At 45.0% G+C, this 11,896-nt stretch overlaps 1 protein-coding gene across 1 annotated transcript; it reads left to right on the top strand.

Moving 5' to 3' along the window:
* Positions 1–8: 8 nt before the first annotated feature.
* Positions 9–7,488, top strand: NDUFB2 (NADH:ubiquinone oxidoreductase subunit B2). The gene is made up of 4 exons (XM_066633825.1): positions 9–172; positions 2,615–2,750; positions 6,819–6,911; positions 7,411–7,488. Exons 1-3 carry the CDS (start codon positions 75–77, stop codon positions 6,888–6,890), a joined length of 306 nt encoding a protein of 101 aa, XP_066489922.1. The 5' UTR covers positions 9–74; the 3' UTR covers positions 6,891–6,911; positions 7,411–7,488.
* The last annotated feature ends 4,408 nt before the right edge of the window (positions 7,489–11,896 follow it).

Genomic DNA, 11,896 nt, shown 5'->3' with positions numbered 1-11,896 from the left:
AATAGCAGAGAGTGACATTGTGAGGGGCAGAGGGAGGTGGGGCGTCGGAGTGAAGGGCGCCGCTGGCTGCCAAGATGGTTGGGCCCCTGTGCCGAGCGGCCGGCGGGCTGCGCCTGGCCAGCCGGGTCCTCCGAGGCGGGAGCAGGCCGGGAGTGGCCACAGCACCCCGGCGGTAAGGGGGCGCGCGCGTGCGCGGTGTCACGTGACTGGGCGGAGCCAATCATGCAAAGTAGGTGAGGGGTCTTGGAACGCTCGGAAGAGAGCTGCTCTTTGCCCAGCGTGTGGTTAACCCGTGGAACTCCTTGCTACAGGATGTGATGGCACCTGGACTGGGTCTCTTTAAAAGGGGACTGGGCAGTTTTCTGGAGGGAGAGTCCATCACAGGAGGTGGGCATCACAGGAGGCTGGGCAGGTGCAGCCTCCTGGCTTTAGTCTGTGGAACTCCCTGCCACAGGATTCGGTGATGGCGCCTGGACTGGGTGCCTTTAAAAGGGACTGGACAGATTTATGGAGGGAAAGTCTCCTGTTCCTTGTGTGCTCTTTGGGGCACCTGGTGGGCCACTGAGACATGGGAAGCTGGACTAGATGGGCCTTTGGCTTGATCCAGCAATGGGGGGGGGGGGCTCTTCTTAGGTTCTTATGCTCTGTGTGCTCCTTTGGAGGGGGGCTCATGATGATGACAGCAGCAGCCCTGAGAAGTCCCCCTGCAAGTTTATGGTGGGGAAGGATTTGAACATAAGTCTTCTCTCCCCTCACTGACGTTGGTTGTTCATGTAAGCTGGTGCACAGGTAACTTGAGAGCAAGAGCTAGCCCCGCCGAAAGGCTGGCTGCAGCGGCTGCTGTGTGAACTGTGGATTGGGAGAGCGATGGGCTGGGCATTGGCCCGCTGCTGGTCCAGCCGCTTCAGTCAGCATTCTTAGCTTCTCTCCACTTGCCAGGTGTGTCTCTTCGTGATTGCCATCTTAACAAGACAACTTGGGCAAGGTGCAATCATCATAAGAAGGAGCCCTGCTGGATCAAGCCATAGGCCTGTGTGGTCCAGCTTCCTGTATCTCAAAGTAGCCCACCCATCAGCCAAAGAACAAATCCAAAGATGCAGGCTGCAGTGGTTGGGCCAAGTCTGCAGAATGAATGCCAGCTGGCTGCTCCTCACAAGCTCCTTTGGCGAGAGCGACTTCCCTACTGGAGGGTTCAGAGGGCAGCACCAAAGAAAACGTGGCTCGTACACATTGAGGAAGACTTAAGGAACCAGCGATTGACCATCGACAAGGCAAAAAATATCACTAGGAGTGGAAGCGTGTCATGAATGACACCAAGGATGCGTGGTGTGGGAATTGTGGGTGAGGCAGAACTGTCCCATCACAGTCTGTGGAAAAGCACCACAGCCACCCTGCCTGTTTACACCTCAGGATGCTCTCCTTGTACCCAAGAAAGTGGGAGTAAGGAGATTCTCCTTGGGAATAAGCAGGCAGGGCAGCTGTGGTGTTTTTCTATGTACAATGAGGGCGTTCTGCCTCACCTACTGCTCCCACACTGCAGTAGACACATGGATCCCAGCGTCACCTACAGCAGCATATTGACTGAGAGGACAACCTGTTGCCTAAGTGCCAGCTAAAGACTGAAGAGAAGAGTAAGAAAACAATTGGGGCAGCGTTACCCTGCCTCTTTTTCCAGCATTGCTGTTGTCAATTGCAGTAGTGGAATTGTGGGGGGAAAAAGCAGTAGCAGGCCAATATTCACTCCCATGAGCAATTGGAACAAGATTTCTTGGTTCTTCTCCTTGTCCACCCAACAAGAAGGGCAGGTGGGGGACCTCCGCACTCCTGCTTTCTCTTTCAGGTCCTCAGCTGCTGTCTCTTCCTTTGTTCTCCACACAGCCTGTTTTGGCTGGCCATTGGAGAGCAAGGGGGCAGCAGTGGATGGATGGATGGCCTCCCCAAAAGGTAAGAGGAGGGAGGAATGCAGAAAAGTGCAATCAAACTGGTCTGCACCTTACCTGCAAGGGAAGTCGAATGCACATGAACCTATTATAGTAAGGGGGCTGGGAAGTAAGAAATCTTTCTCATGACAATATAACTTGGTATCATTCATTGAAACTGGGTGGGCATGATGGGTAGAAATTCAGTAGGTGACTGTTTTGCTGTCTGCAAACGTATACTAAAAGCTTTTCACCTTGCATTTCTGCCTGTTTTATAGAGGTTGTGTTGGATGCATTCTAGGCCTGCTGTATGCATGATAGCAGCTCTGCCTGCCCCCTCCCCTTTCAGGGATCTTAATGTAAATATGTGGCTAGCACCATTTTGTACAAGACTTGCTTTAGCTAAGCTTAGGGAGGGAAAAGCACTGAAATGTTTTGTTCTGTTATTGGAGATCTTTTTCACACCATCCTAGTTCTTGAGGCTTCAGTAGAAATTGCCCTCCTGCAGATACCTGCCTGAATGCAGCCTGAAAGTGTCCACCTGAAAGCATCCAAACCACTGCTTTTTAAAGCTTCAGAGATTTCTAGGAAACTGTTTCCACCACCACATCCTGTAGTTTTCCTGTCACCCCACAGAATTGCACCATGTGCTGCCCTATTCATAAACTTCTATGTTCATGTGTGTTGTCTTACAGTGCAGCACATGCTGAGCCTCGTTACCGCCAATTTCCAGAGCTGACACGGTCCCAGGTGATAACAGGTGAAGTGCTTAGTGGTTTCATGTGGTTCTGGATCCTGTGGAACTTCTGGCATGATCCTGATGCTGTGCTGGTGAGTGCTCAAATGGGCTGGAAAAGACCATAAAGCAGTACTGCTAGAATAGTTTCTTGGCTTGCAGAATGGGTGAGAAATATAAAAATGTGGGTTGCTTAAGACTTTGCACACAATGCATCCTACCTTGTCCTGTTAACCAGCAGCTGAGTTTACAGAAAGTGCCTTAAATCAGTGGTTCCCAAAGTGTGGGTCACGACCCACCATTGGGAACAAAACCTGGACCATTCCCCCTTAAGGGAGTGAGCCAGGAACAGGTCCCTGATAGTGCTGCAGCAATTGTGGCGCGGTGAGGACCCTTGGACACCCCCATGTACCTGGGGGTGTCCTGCAGCCTCCTGGTGGGTTCTAGAGACTCCATGACCTTCTGTGCAGCTGCAAAGAGCTCCGTTCAGATCTCGGAGGTCACTTCATGCAATATAGAAATGAGCTCCAAGATTGGAACAGAGCTAATTGCAGCCAAGTGGAGGGTTGTGGAGGCTGCTGCAAGCCTCCAGGACCCCCTGGGAGGCTGCAGGACACTCCAGCTACATGGGGATCTCCAAGGGTCTCTAGAGCACAGCAATCACTGAGGGCTGCCAGGGCCACCCCCTGCTCCAGCCCCACCCCTGGAAGTACCAACAACAGTTCCAGTGTCCAAGTTGGACTTTGGGAACGGCTGCCTTAAATTATTTGTATAAGCTTTTTAGAGTTCTGAAGCTGTTGTGCTGCATATTCAAGTGTCATGCTTAAGTGTGAGTATTTCTGTTTAACTTCATAAGAAAGTGCTGGTTCAGTCTCCTTGCCCATCTTTGCCACTAGAAACACTCGTATCAGTGGAGGCAAGTCACTGAATGTTGAACTTGGTTCAGTATTCTGTGTACTTGAACTCGCAGATTGTAGGTGTCTTCTCCTTGGCACCCTGGTCATCTTTCAGCGAGTAAAACTGTTTGTTCTGGCAGATTCTTCTCTCTGTAAGCCAGGGCTCACCAGACCCTGGCCTGCGGGCTGGATCTCGTGTTTGCCGAAATCCCTCCCCTCCATAAGCAGCCCTCAGAGCAGTGAAACAGTATCACTTCGTTCTTCACCTATGTAGGCATAGGGACATTCTAGGCAGTCATGTGTATGGCCATGTCCTAGCAGGCTTTGCACCAGGATGTCTGGGCTATAGACGCGACTGCCCAGAGTTTTCCTGTGCCCACATGGGTGAAGAAAGAAGTGGCAGAGCAGTGGAACATTAAGTGCTGCTCGGGATGGGGGCCAGTTTGGAGACTGCTGGTATAAGCAGAGCCTGCCAGAACATATGATTCTAGAGCAGTGGTTCTCAAACTAGTGGACTGCAACCCACCAGCCAGGGAAGCACTTATCCTTGCCCCTTTAAGATGCCCCTGGAAGTAGGGTTAACCCCCCCCCCCAGCAGTGTGATCCTGGGGATCGTGTTTCTGGCTTCCCCCCTCTGCCTCCCCTGCAGGCACTTACAATGCTTCCAGCTCCCTTGTAGGAGATTGGGAAGCACTGTTATAGAGCATGACTAGAGCTAGGAGCTACCTAGTCTAGCATCTGGAAAGTCCACAATCAAGGTGTGAAGGCAATAGCTCTTTTCACAACAACTGGTAGTCAGTGCCATATGTCTTCTGAAAAGTGAAGTGAAGTTCCTTTTAGCTACTGTGGCTGGTATCTGGAGAAACCATCAACATGAGTTTCTCTAATCCCCTTTTTAAGCCATCATCCTTTGGAAGCAGTTTCTGTAAGTTCTTACTGATGTGGCTCTACACCCATTCAGTTTTATTGGGTGGCATTGTATTATGGGAGGGAGAAACTTCACCTCTTCCACACTACAGGTTGAGCCTCATTATTTGCTTGGGTTCCTTTCCAAGAACTCATGTAGATGGCAAAAAAACACGAACTAAAGCAAATCTATTTAAAAATAATAATAATAATAATAATACATAATAAACTTTATTTCTATCCCGCCCTTCTCCCGAAAGGGACCCAGGGCGGCTTACAACATATTAAACAAATTAAAACATAATTTAACAAACAGATAAAAACATATTAAAAACACATAAAAACAGTAGTCAGATAAAAAGTCAGAATAAAAAAAGAGCATAAAACAGCAGTTCATGGATGGATCAGGCCTGTAAAAAAGCAACTAAAAGATGTATAAAAGTTGTTGAAAAGGCCATGAAGTCAGAAGGCTTGTTTAAACAGCAAGGTCTTCAGGCCTCGCCGAAAAGTCTCAAGAGAGGGAGCCATTCTCAAGTCAAGGGGGAGTTCTATAATGTTGGTGCCACTACTGAGAAGGCCCTATTTCTTGCCGCCACCCCACGTACCTCCTTAGGCGGTGGCACTTGTAAAAAGGCCTTCTCTGATGACCTGAGAGGATGAGCTGGATTGTATGGGAGTAGGCGATTTCTAAGATACCCTGACCCAGAGCAGTATAGGGTTTTAAAGGTCAAAACCAGCACCTTGAATTGGGCCTGGAAACGAATGGGCAGCCAATTTAGTCCCTGGAGAAGCGGACTGACAGAGTCAAACCGCCTAGCTCCAGTGACCACACAGGCTGCCGCATTCTGCACTAATTGCAGTTTCCGAACCGTCTTCAGGGGCAGCCCCACATAAAGTGCGTTATAATAATCTAACCTCGATGTCACCGTAGCATGGATCACCGTGGCCAGGTCTGCACGATCCAAGTACGGCCGCAGCTGGTGCACCAGCCGAAGCTGAGCAAAGGCCCCCCTAGCCACAGCCGTCACCTGGAAATCCAGGAGCAGCTGCGAGTCCAGGTTGATCCCCGAGCTGCAGACCTGCTCCTTCAGAGGGAGTGCAACCCCATTCAGAGCAAGCCGACAAGGTTCCCTTGCTCTGGTGATTTAAAAACAGCCTTGCTGACCTTTGTGATATAAGAAGAGGCATTAAGAAGACAGTCCATCAATCAGTCCTCTTCCAGGTGTTTACAAAGGCGCTTCACTCAGCCCCTCCCTTCACCAATGCAAAGTGATCACCTTTCTTTCACTGGTCAGGGGGATGGGAGGGGTTGCCTGGAGAGAGAAGGATTGATGGGTTGTCAGCCAGCTGCCCCCCCTCTTTCATTAAGGAGGCTATTGTTAAAGGACTGTTCAGTTTTTTAAACTGATTTTAAAGGGATGCATTTTTCCCTTTCTCCAGGGATCAGCACATGCCTTCTCATTTGCAGTGGCCATTCCTGTTGAGTCAAATCCATATATAAAAAATCCATGTATAACAAGGCTGGACCTGTATTTGTAACTTTATAACTTGTGTTCTGTCTTTCAGTTACTTCTTCTCCCTCCCCCTGCCTCAAATACCATTCCACCATTCTCTTATAGGAAGGTGTTCCAACCCCTTGATCAACTTGGTTGTCTTGATTTGTATTCTCAGTTGACTTCAGCTTTTAAACCATAAATGAGCCACTGTTTTAATTGCTCTTTAAGATCCTAACATGTAAGCTCCAGTCTAGGTTGCTGTCTCAGTTTTATAGTTAGGAATGACTTCAGAACTGAAAGTTTGCCACCTAGTAGGTGGAAGAGGCAGCTGAGCAGGGCCATCAGGCTTCGACAGTTACTGTGAGACCTCTTCAGTTTCTAGCTAAGTAGGCAGAACACTTCTTGGTGTATTGACTGTTGAGATGAAGATTCTACAGCACCATTTATAAAGCTCATACCGTATCAATTATGGCAGTAAACATGTACATGCCTTTGGAACACAAAACTGCCTTGAGTGCTGCTGTTAGATTCATTGTAAGCATCTCTGCAACTAATGCCTGCATTCAGAGTAAAAGGAAAAATACTGAAAATGCTAGTGTCAAGGTGGCATGTTGAATGTTTCTCAGTCAGTACTCAGTGAATTGTTTTTGATAAACCACTTCTGATGCTCTTAATTGAGCTGGAAAGAGCCTGTGCCCTGTTACACATACAGTTGTCTGACTGTGCTGAAAGTTCTCTGGGTAGTAGCGGTACTCTGTTGGTGAGATGGTTTGTGGTGGAACTCATAACTTGGCAGCCTTTGCACCGACTGCATTTCTAAATTGCTTCTCTAACTTAAACATTTAACTTCCCCCTCTGCCCACAGGGTCACTTTCCTTATCCAGATCCTTCTAAGTGGACAGATGAAGAGTTGGGAATTCCTCCTGATGATGAGTAGAGCTGGCGAGTCTGTTCCTAGGTAGGCTTTAAAGACCAATTATATGGTATCATTACATGAAATTCTGTACTAGTTCAGATAAACTGGGATCTCCTTAATGAGACACTGTAGTAACTGAAATATTGCCACCAATTCTTTAGTTCAACCATAAGTTTTAGATTTGTCTAACTATATGCCAACTTTCATTCTTCCTAATTGTCAGCAACTTAGGTGGTGGGGTCCTGTATCTTTGCCTATGAAACTGGCAGCATAAACAATTAATTTGGAAATGCCTTTTGGAATGGAGCTTCCAAGTCTTTTTGTAACTGCATTTATTGCAAGTCGTGTGAGATGTAGAAAAACTTCAGAGATGCTTGTTCTACCACCCTGTTGTGAATTCCTGTTCTGATAAATCATTTGAGACTTATGGTAGCAGGATATACATGTTTTTGTGCCCCCCCATCCCCTTCCTTTTTTGGTTCTAGTCTGGTTACTTAGAAACAAATTGGCCAAAGTAACCCTCTGTCTTTATTGCTTGCAGGTTATCTACAGAAATGGATACGTTACTTTAATCTAGACTTTGAATTCAAATTGTAAATAAAGTTATCTATCAGATCAAGTCTGCCTCAGGAGTTTCTGAATGTTTTCATACAGAATGAACCACCTTCAGGTGGTCGATTTAATGTGTCTGAAGATTAATATATGTTCTGCTAGGTCCTTGCCGGTCTCTCACTCAGAAAATCCTAAATTAACATCTATGAATGGTATGAAGACAATACTCTGAGTTGGGATGAGGGAGATAGGTCAGAATTAATGTTCTAGGCAGTTAAAGCTCAAGTAATACTCTTGCAGAAAAGTAGAAACTATCCTTGCTGAGAATTCAGTGGTTCAAATAGCATTTAATTTGGCTTTGGTAGTTTAGGTAAGGGAAGATTGAAGTGTAGCTATTTTACTACACACTTATGTAAGGATTTATAAAAGGGTATAATTTCTCTTCCTCTAGAAAAGGGGCCTCCAAACTCCAGGCCAAGGTTGAAACCTGGCCCTCCAGTGGATTTTAGCCAGCCCATGTTCTGGTCCACAGCAACCTGTTGCCAGACTTGGGTACACAGAGCCTTGCACTAAGAGATGCTTCCACTAGAGGCTTCCCTAAAAATCATCCCAGAAAGCTCTGTGCCTGTGGGATTTCCCTTGGAAAGAGCTCTCTGTGGTGTGTGGGTGTGGAGAGAGAGAGGCAGGCAAACAGCAAGAGTAACTCCTGGCTGATTCTGAACTCCCCAAATTATAGCACACCCTCTGGAAATCTGAGGGGAGTTCCAGGTACATTCAATACCCTGATCATACTGCTGGTCAATCAGTTCCATCTATCCAACACTTACTAAAAGCATGCCTTTTACAAATTATTTCTCCCAACTCTTTATCCCTCCAACACATTAATTCTCTCCCCAATTTCACCTTCATATTTTTTCCAAAAATATGAATTTTCTACCATATTCTTTTCAAAAATCCATTCTCCCAAAATTTTCCTTTTCAAAGTCCATTCCCCACTCTTCTTGTTCAAATCTGTTTTGTTCTGTTCCCCCAATCCTTTTTCAAAATCTGTTCCTCTTCCATATCTAGTTATTAAAATTTATTTTTCAGCACTTCACACTGTGTCAGATATATGATGCAGCCCTTGTGCTGAAAAGTTTAGGGGACCCCTGCTCTAGAAGGAAGCAGTTCTGATCTATTTACCTCTTATATTCATAATCCAACCAGTAAAAGTCATTTAAGGCAGAGTGAGACAGTTTTCATGCAGTCAATCTTTATTATAGCAGTATTCACATCAAATACATAGAACTTTACCTTTTATATAATACAGAATTCTTTTAAATAACTTTACACAAATAGTTCTTCGGTCTGAATTTTCAGCTATCAAACTTTAATTTTATGTCTCCATGCTCTCTAAATCAAACTGGACAATATTTCCCACTGTACAAATTTACATGAGGAAAAAGCTCAAAAGTACAAATGAAGGAAGTTTAGGTAAAGGTGTTTAACAGAGGGGAAGAACACAACTGAAATTAATCTGTATAAGCATTTACTGTAAACAGGAGAGGGAAAGATTTGGAGGCAGGGAAAGAGGAGCTGCAGTGATTCATAACAGAAAGCTGAAAATAAACATTTCCTTGTGAATTAAAAATACAGGCCTCAAACAGTTACTCCATTGTCTTTTTAAAAAGTATCTATGGATATCAACCATCTTCTGAAAAGAGAACAGATCTTTAAAATTGCAGACTTGTGGAGATTCAATACCTTGTAAATACAGCTTCAAGGAAGGCTGGGTTGGGTAATACACTACACTGCACTAACGTTTAAAAATCTACACAGACTCCTGTGTCAGCAACTTTCTGGAGAATCCATTTTCCCCCATGAAGCTGTTTTATTGGCTAACTTTTGCAATCAGTTCAGGGCTTAAGACTAAAAAGCTTCTGTCCAAAGACTCAGCTTAGGGAAAGGGAGTTTACATCAGTGACATCTCCCTCAGTGGTATCTTCTACCTTTCCACCAGCTGTCTTGCAGGGCATAGCTAGAGTCCTGCTTACTGCAGCAGTGAAAGATGGTCAAAGAGACCATAGTTAGCAGCTGCAGCCAAATCCCTAAAGTGATGAACAGATGCAGATGGGACCTGGTAACGATCAGTGTTACAGGACAGCAAAACTTTGGAATGGATCCCTAGTGAAGGTATGACCAAACCAGTACATCTTGCCTTGCTAGTGGAAGTAGCATGTTTGAGAAAGGAAACTGGCACACAAGATTAAACCATTTGAAAGAAAATGAAGTAATGAGAAAAAAAGACAAGCTTTTGTGTGCATTTCAGCCATAACAGAAAACTTAACCAGGAAGCTGACTGCTGTTGCCAGATGCTTTTGCCCATCACTGGTCCCTACAAGCCAGAAGAGGTGCTGGTTCTATAAACAAACTTCCTACTCAGGCTACAAGGGCTATTGCAGTCCAATGGTTGGGCAAGTAGTGCCCGACTTTAAATTAGCACTCCATTCTGTCACATCACAATCCATGGTCTCGGGTCAGGCAGCTGCATTAGTCCCATTTTGTTGGGCCTCCTGACATGTTCACAACAATCCAGACACCTTAATCATGGTCAACATTAGTCAAAAGAGAAGTTACTATTTCAGGAACATGAAATAGGGGAAGTAGTGATCATTGGTCAGTTACAACAGATCATTGTTTTAATGAGGCAGGGTCCTACAGTACAATAGGGAAGCAAGCAGGGGTCATGGCAAGTTTCACATCTGGTGACAAATCAAACGTGTGAACTTGCCCCTAAAGGGGTGGAGGAGTGCTAAATATAAAATTATACACAACCTGGTCACTGCTAGGTTTTAGTCACAGAAAGGAAGGTGGGGGGGGGGGAGACAAGAGAAGGAGGATCTGGAAGGAATAAGGTGTATTTCTCTTATTCACAGCTTTAAATTTCAAAGTACATTTATTGCACTTAGGTTTTTTTTTCCACTTAAGTCAAAAACTCTTTAAATTCAGCCCTGCCCACTCAACCCAAAACGTACTTCTCAGTTTCCTCCCACCCTCCCCCGTTGGTCCATTTTTTTCCCTTTTGCTTCAATGCATGCCCACTGAGCGATTTCCTCTACCCTGAAGGTCCCGATACCAGTGGACTCTCCAAACACCACAAAACAAAGTGGAAGGACAGAACCAGGCTGAGTACAAAGTAACGCAAGACAGAACATATCAAAACAAACCAGCCAACTTTGCAAATCCAAAATAGTACAGTCACCCGTGTTGCATTTTCCTAGTTCAGCAAGGAGAAAGCAAAATAGTTCTAACTTACGACAGCTCAACTGTAGTAAGTGATGCAATTTCAAGAACAGCACTCAACTGAATGGAGCAACAGATATTGCTGCTTGGCAATTGCAGAATTGCCTAGGTAGTTTCAGAATGCTCTCAATAACCCTTTCTCAGCTACCAAGAAGGGTTAAAATATGCAACTAAAAGACAGTTGGGGAGGGAGAGAAGGGCCATAGCTCCATGGTAGAGCACATGCTTGGCATGCAGAAGCTCCCTAGTTCAACTGCAGGCACATCTAGTTTAAAGTTGTCAAGTAGCAGAGTTGGGAGAAACCCTAGAGTGCTAGCTGCCAGACTGAGCAGACAGTCATTAAGTGGACAATTGCTCTGACTTGGTATAAGGCAGCTGCATATGTTCTTATATGTACTTAAATAAATTATTCATTTCAAGAGATTTTCTGGGCTTTCAATATTAAATATTTGTTAATCATCACATCCTAATTCATGAAACTTGAAAGTAGTGAAACTCATACTCTATAGAGCATGAAATGTGCATTTAATGCCATATATATGCACACTTCTGTATGGAGGACAAGACCTTTGCACCAAAATACAGTAAGGAGAAAACTGAACAATCTAGTTAATTTAGCCCTATTCTCTTCATAGACAGTTTGATGAAAGAGAGTACAGGATGCAAGATACAATTTCAGCATGTATCAACCTAACTGCTGCTATCCAACCATTTCTTTCACTTGAATTTCACGCAAAATACATTAATTGAAACGGGCTGGGGTGTCTCGTCCCTGTTTCCAACAGGAAGCCCAAGCAAGATTTGAAGCAAATCTCTGACTTTTTCCTTAGTAAGAGACATAGGGCTCAATAGCCTTAGGCAATATGCCTGTTTACAGTCAGGAACAAGCAATCTTTTCTACTCTATCCACCGCACACTTGTAACTGAACAAGTGTTCTTAGGTATAACAAAACCTCTCTCAAAAGGTATACAGTACTCTTTTTCACTTCAGAAGTTCTAACTACAATTCTTAGAAAATGGTTGGTCCTCAAACAAGTCAAAACATTTCATTATTATTCAGACTTTACAAATGTAAATCTATTTTTGCTTGAGTGATTAAAAGTTTATTTTTCCAATTAAAATGGAAAATCACACTGGGCCACATGCACACAAATTGTGTCCTTCCTTCTCTACCAAGCGTAGGAAAGATGATG

This window comes from Tiliqua scincoides, chromosome 7, assembly GCF_035046505.1.
Source record: "Tiliqua scincoides isolate rTilSci1 chromosome 7, rTilSci1.hap2, whole genome shotgun sequence".
Lineage (NCBI taxonomy): Eukaryota > Metazoa > Chordata > Lepidosauria > Squamata > Scincidae > Tiliqua > Tiliqua scincoides.
This window is presented reverse-complemented; position numbering and strand designations above follow the sequence as displayed.

Coding starts and splice junctions, on each gene's coding strand:
- NDUFB2 (XM_066633825.1), top strand. CDS start 75: ATGGTTGGGCCCCTGTGCCGAGCGGCCGGCGGGCTGCGCCTGGCCAGC. Junction 173..2,614: donor GTGGCCACAGCACCCCGGCG/GTAAGGGGGCGC, acceptor GTTGTCTTACAG/TGCAGCACATGCTGAGCCTC. Junction 2,751..6,818: donor ATGATCCTGATGCTGTGCTG/GTGAGTGCTCAA, acceptor CTCTGCCCACAG/GGTCACTTTCCTTATCCAGA.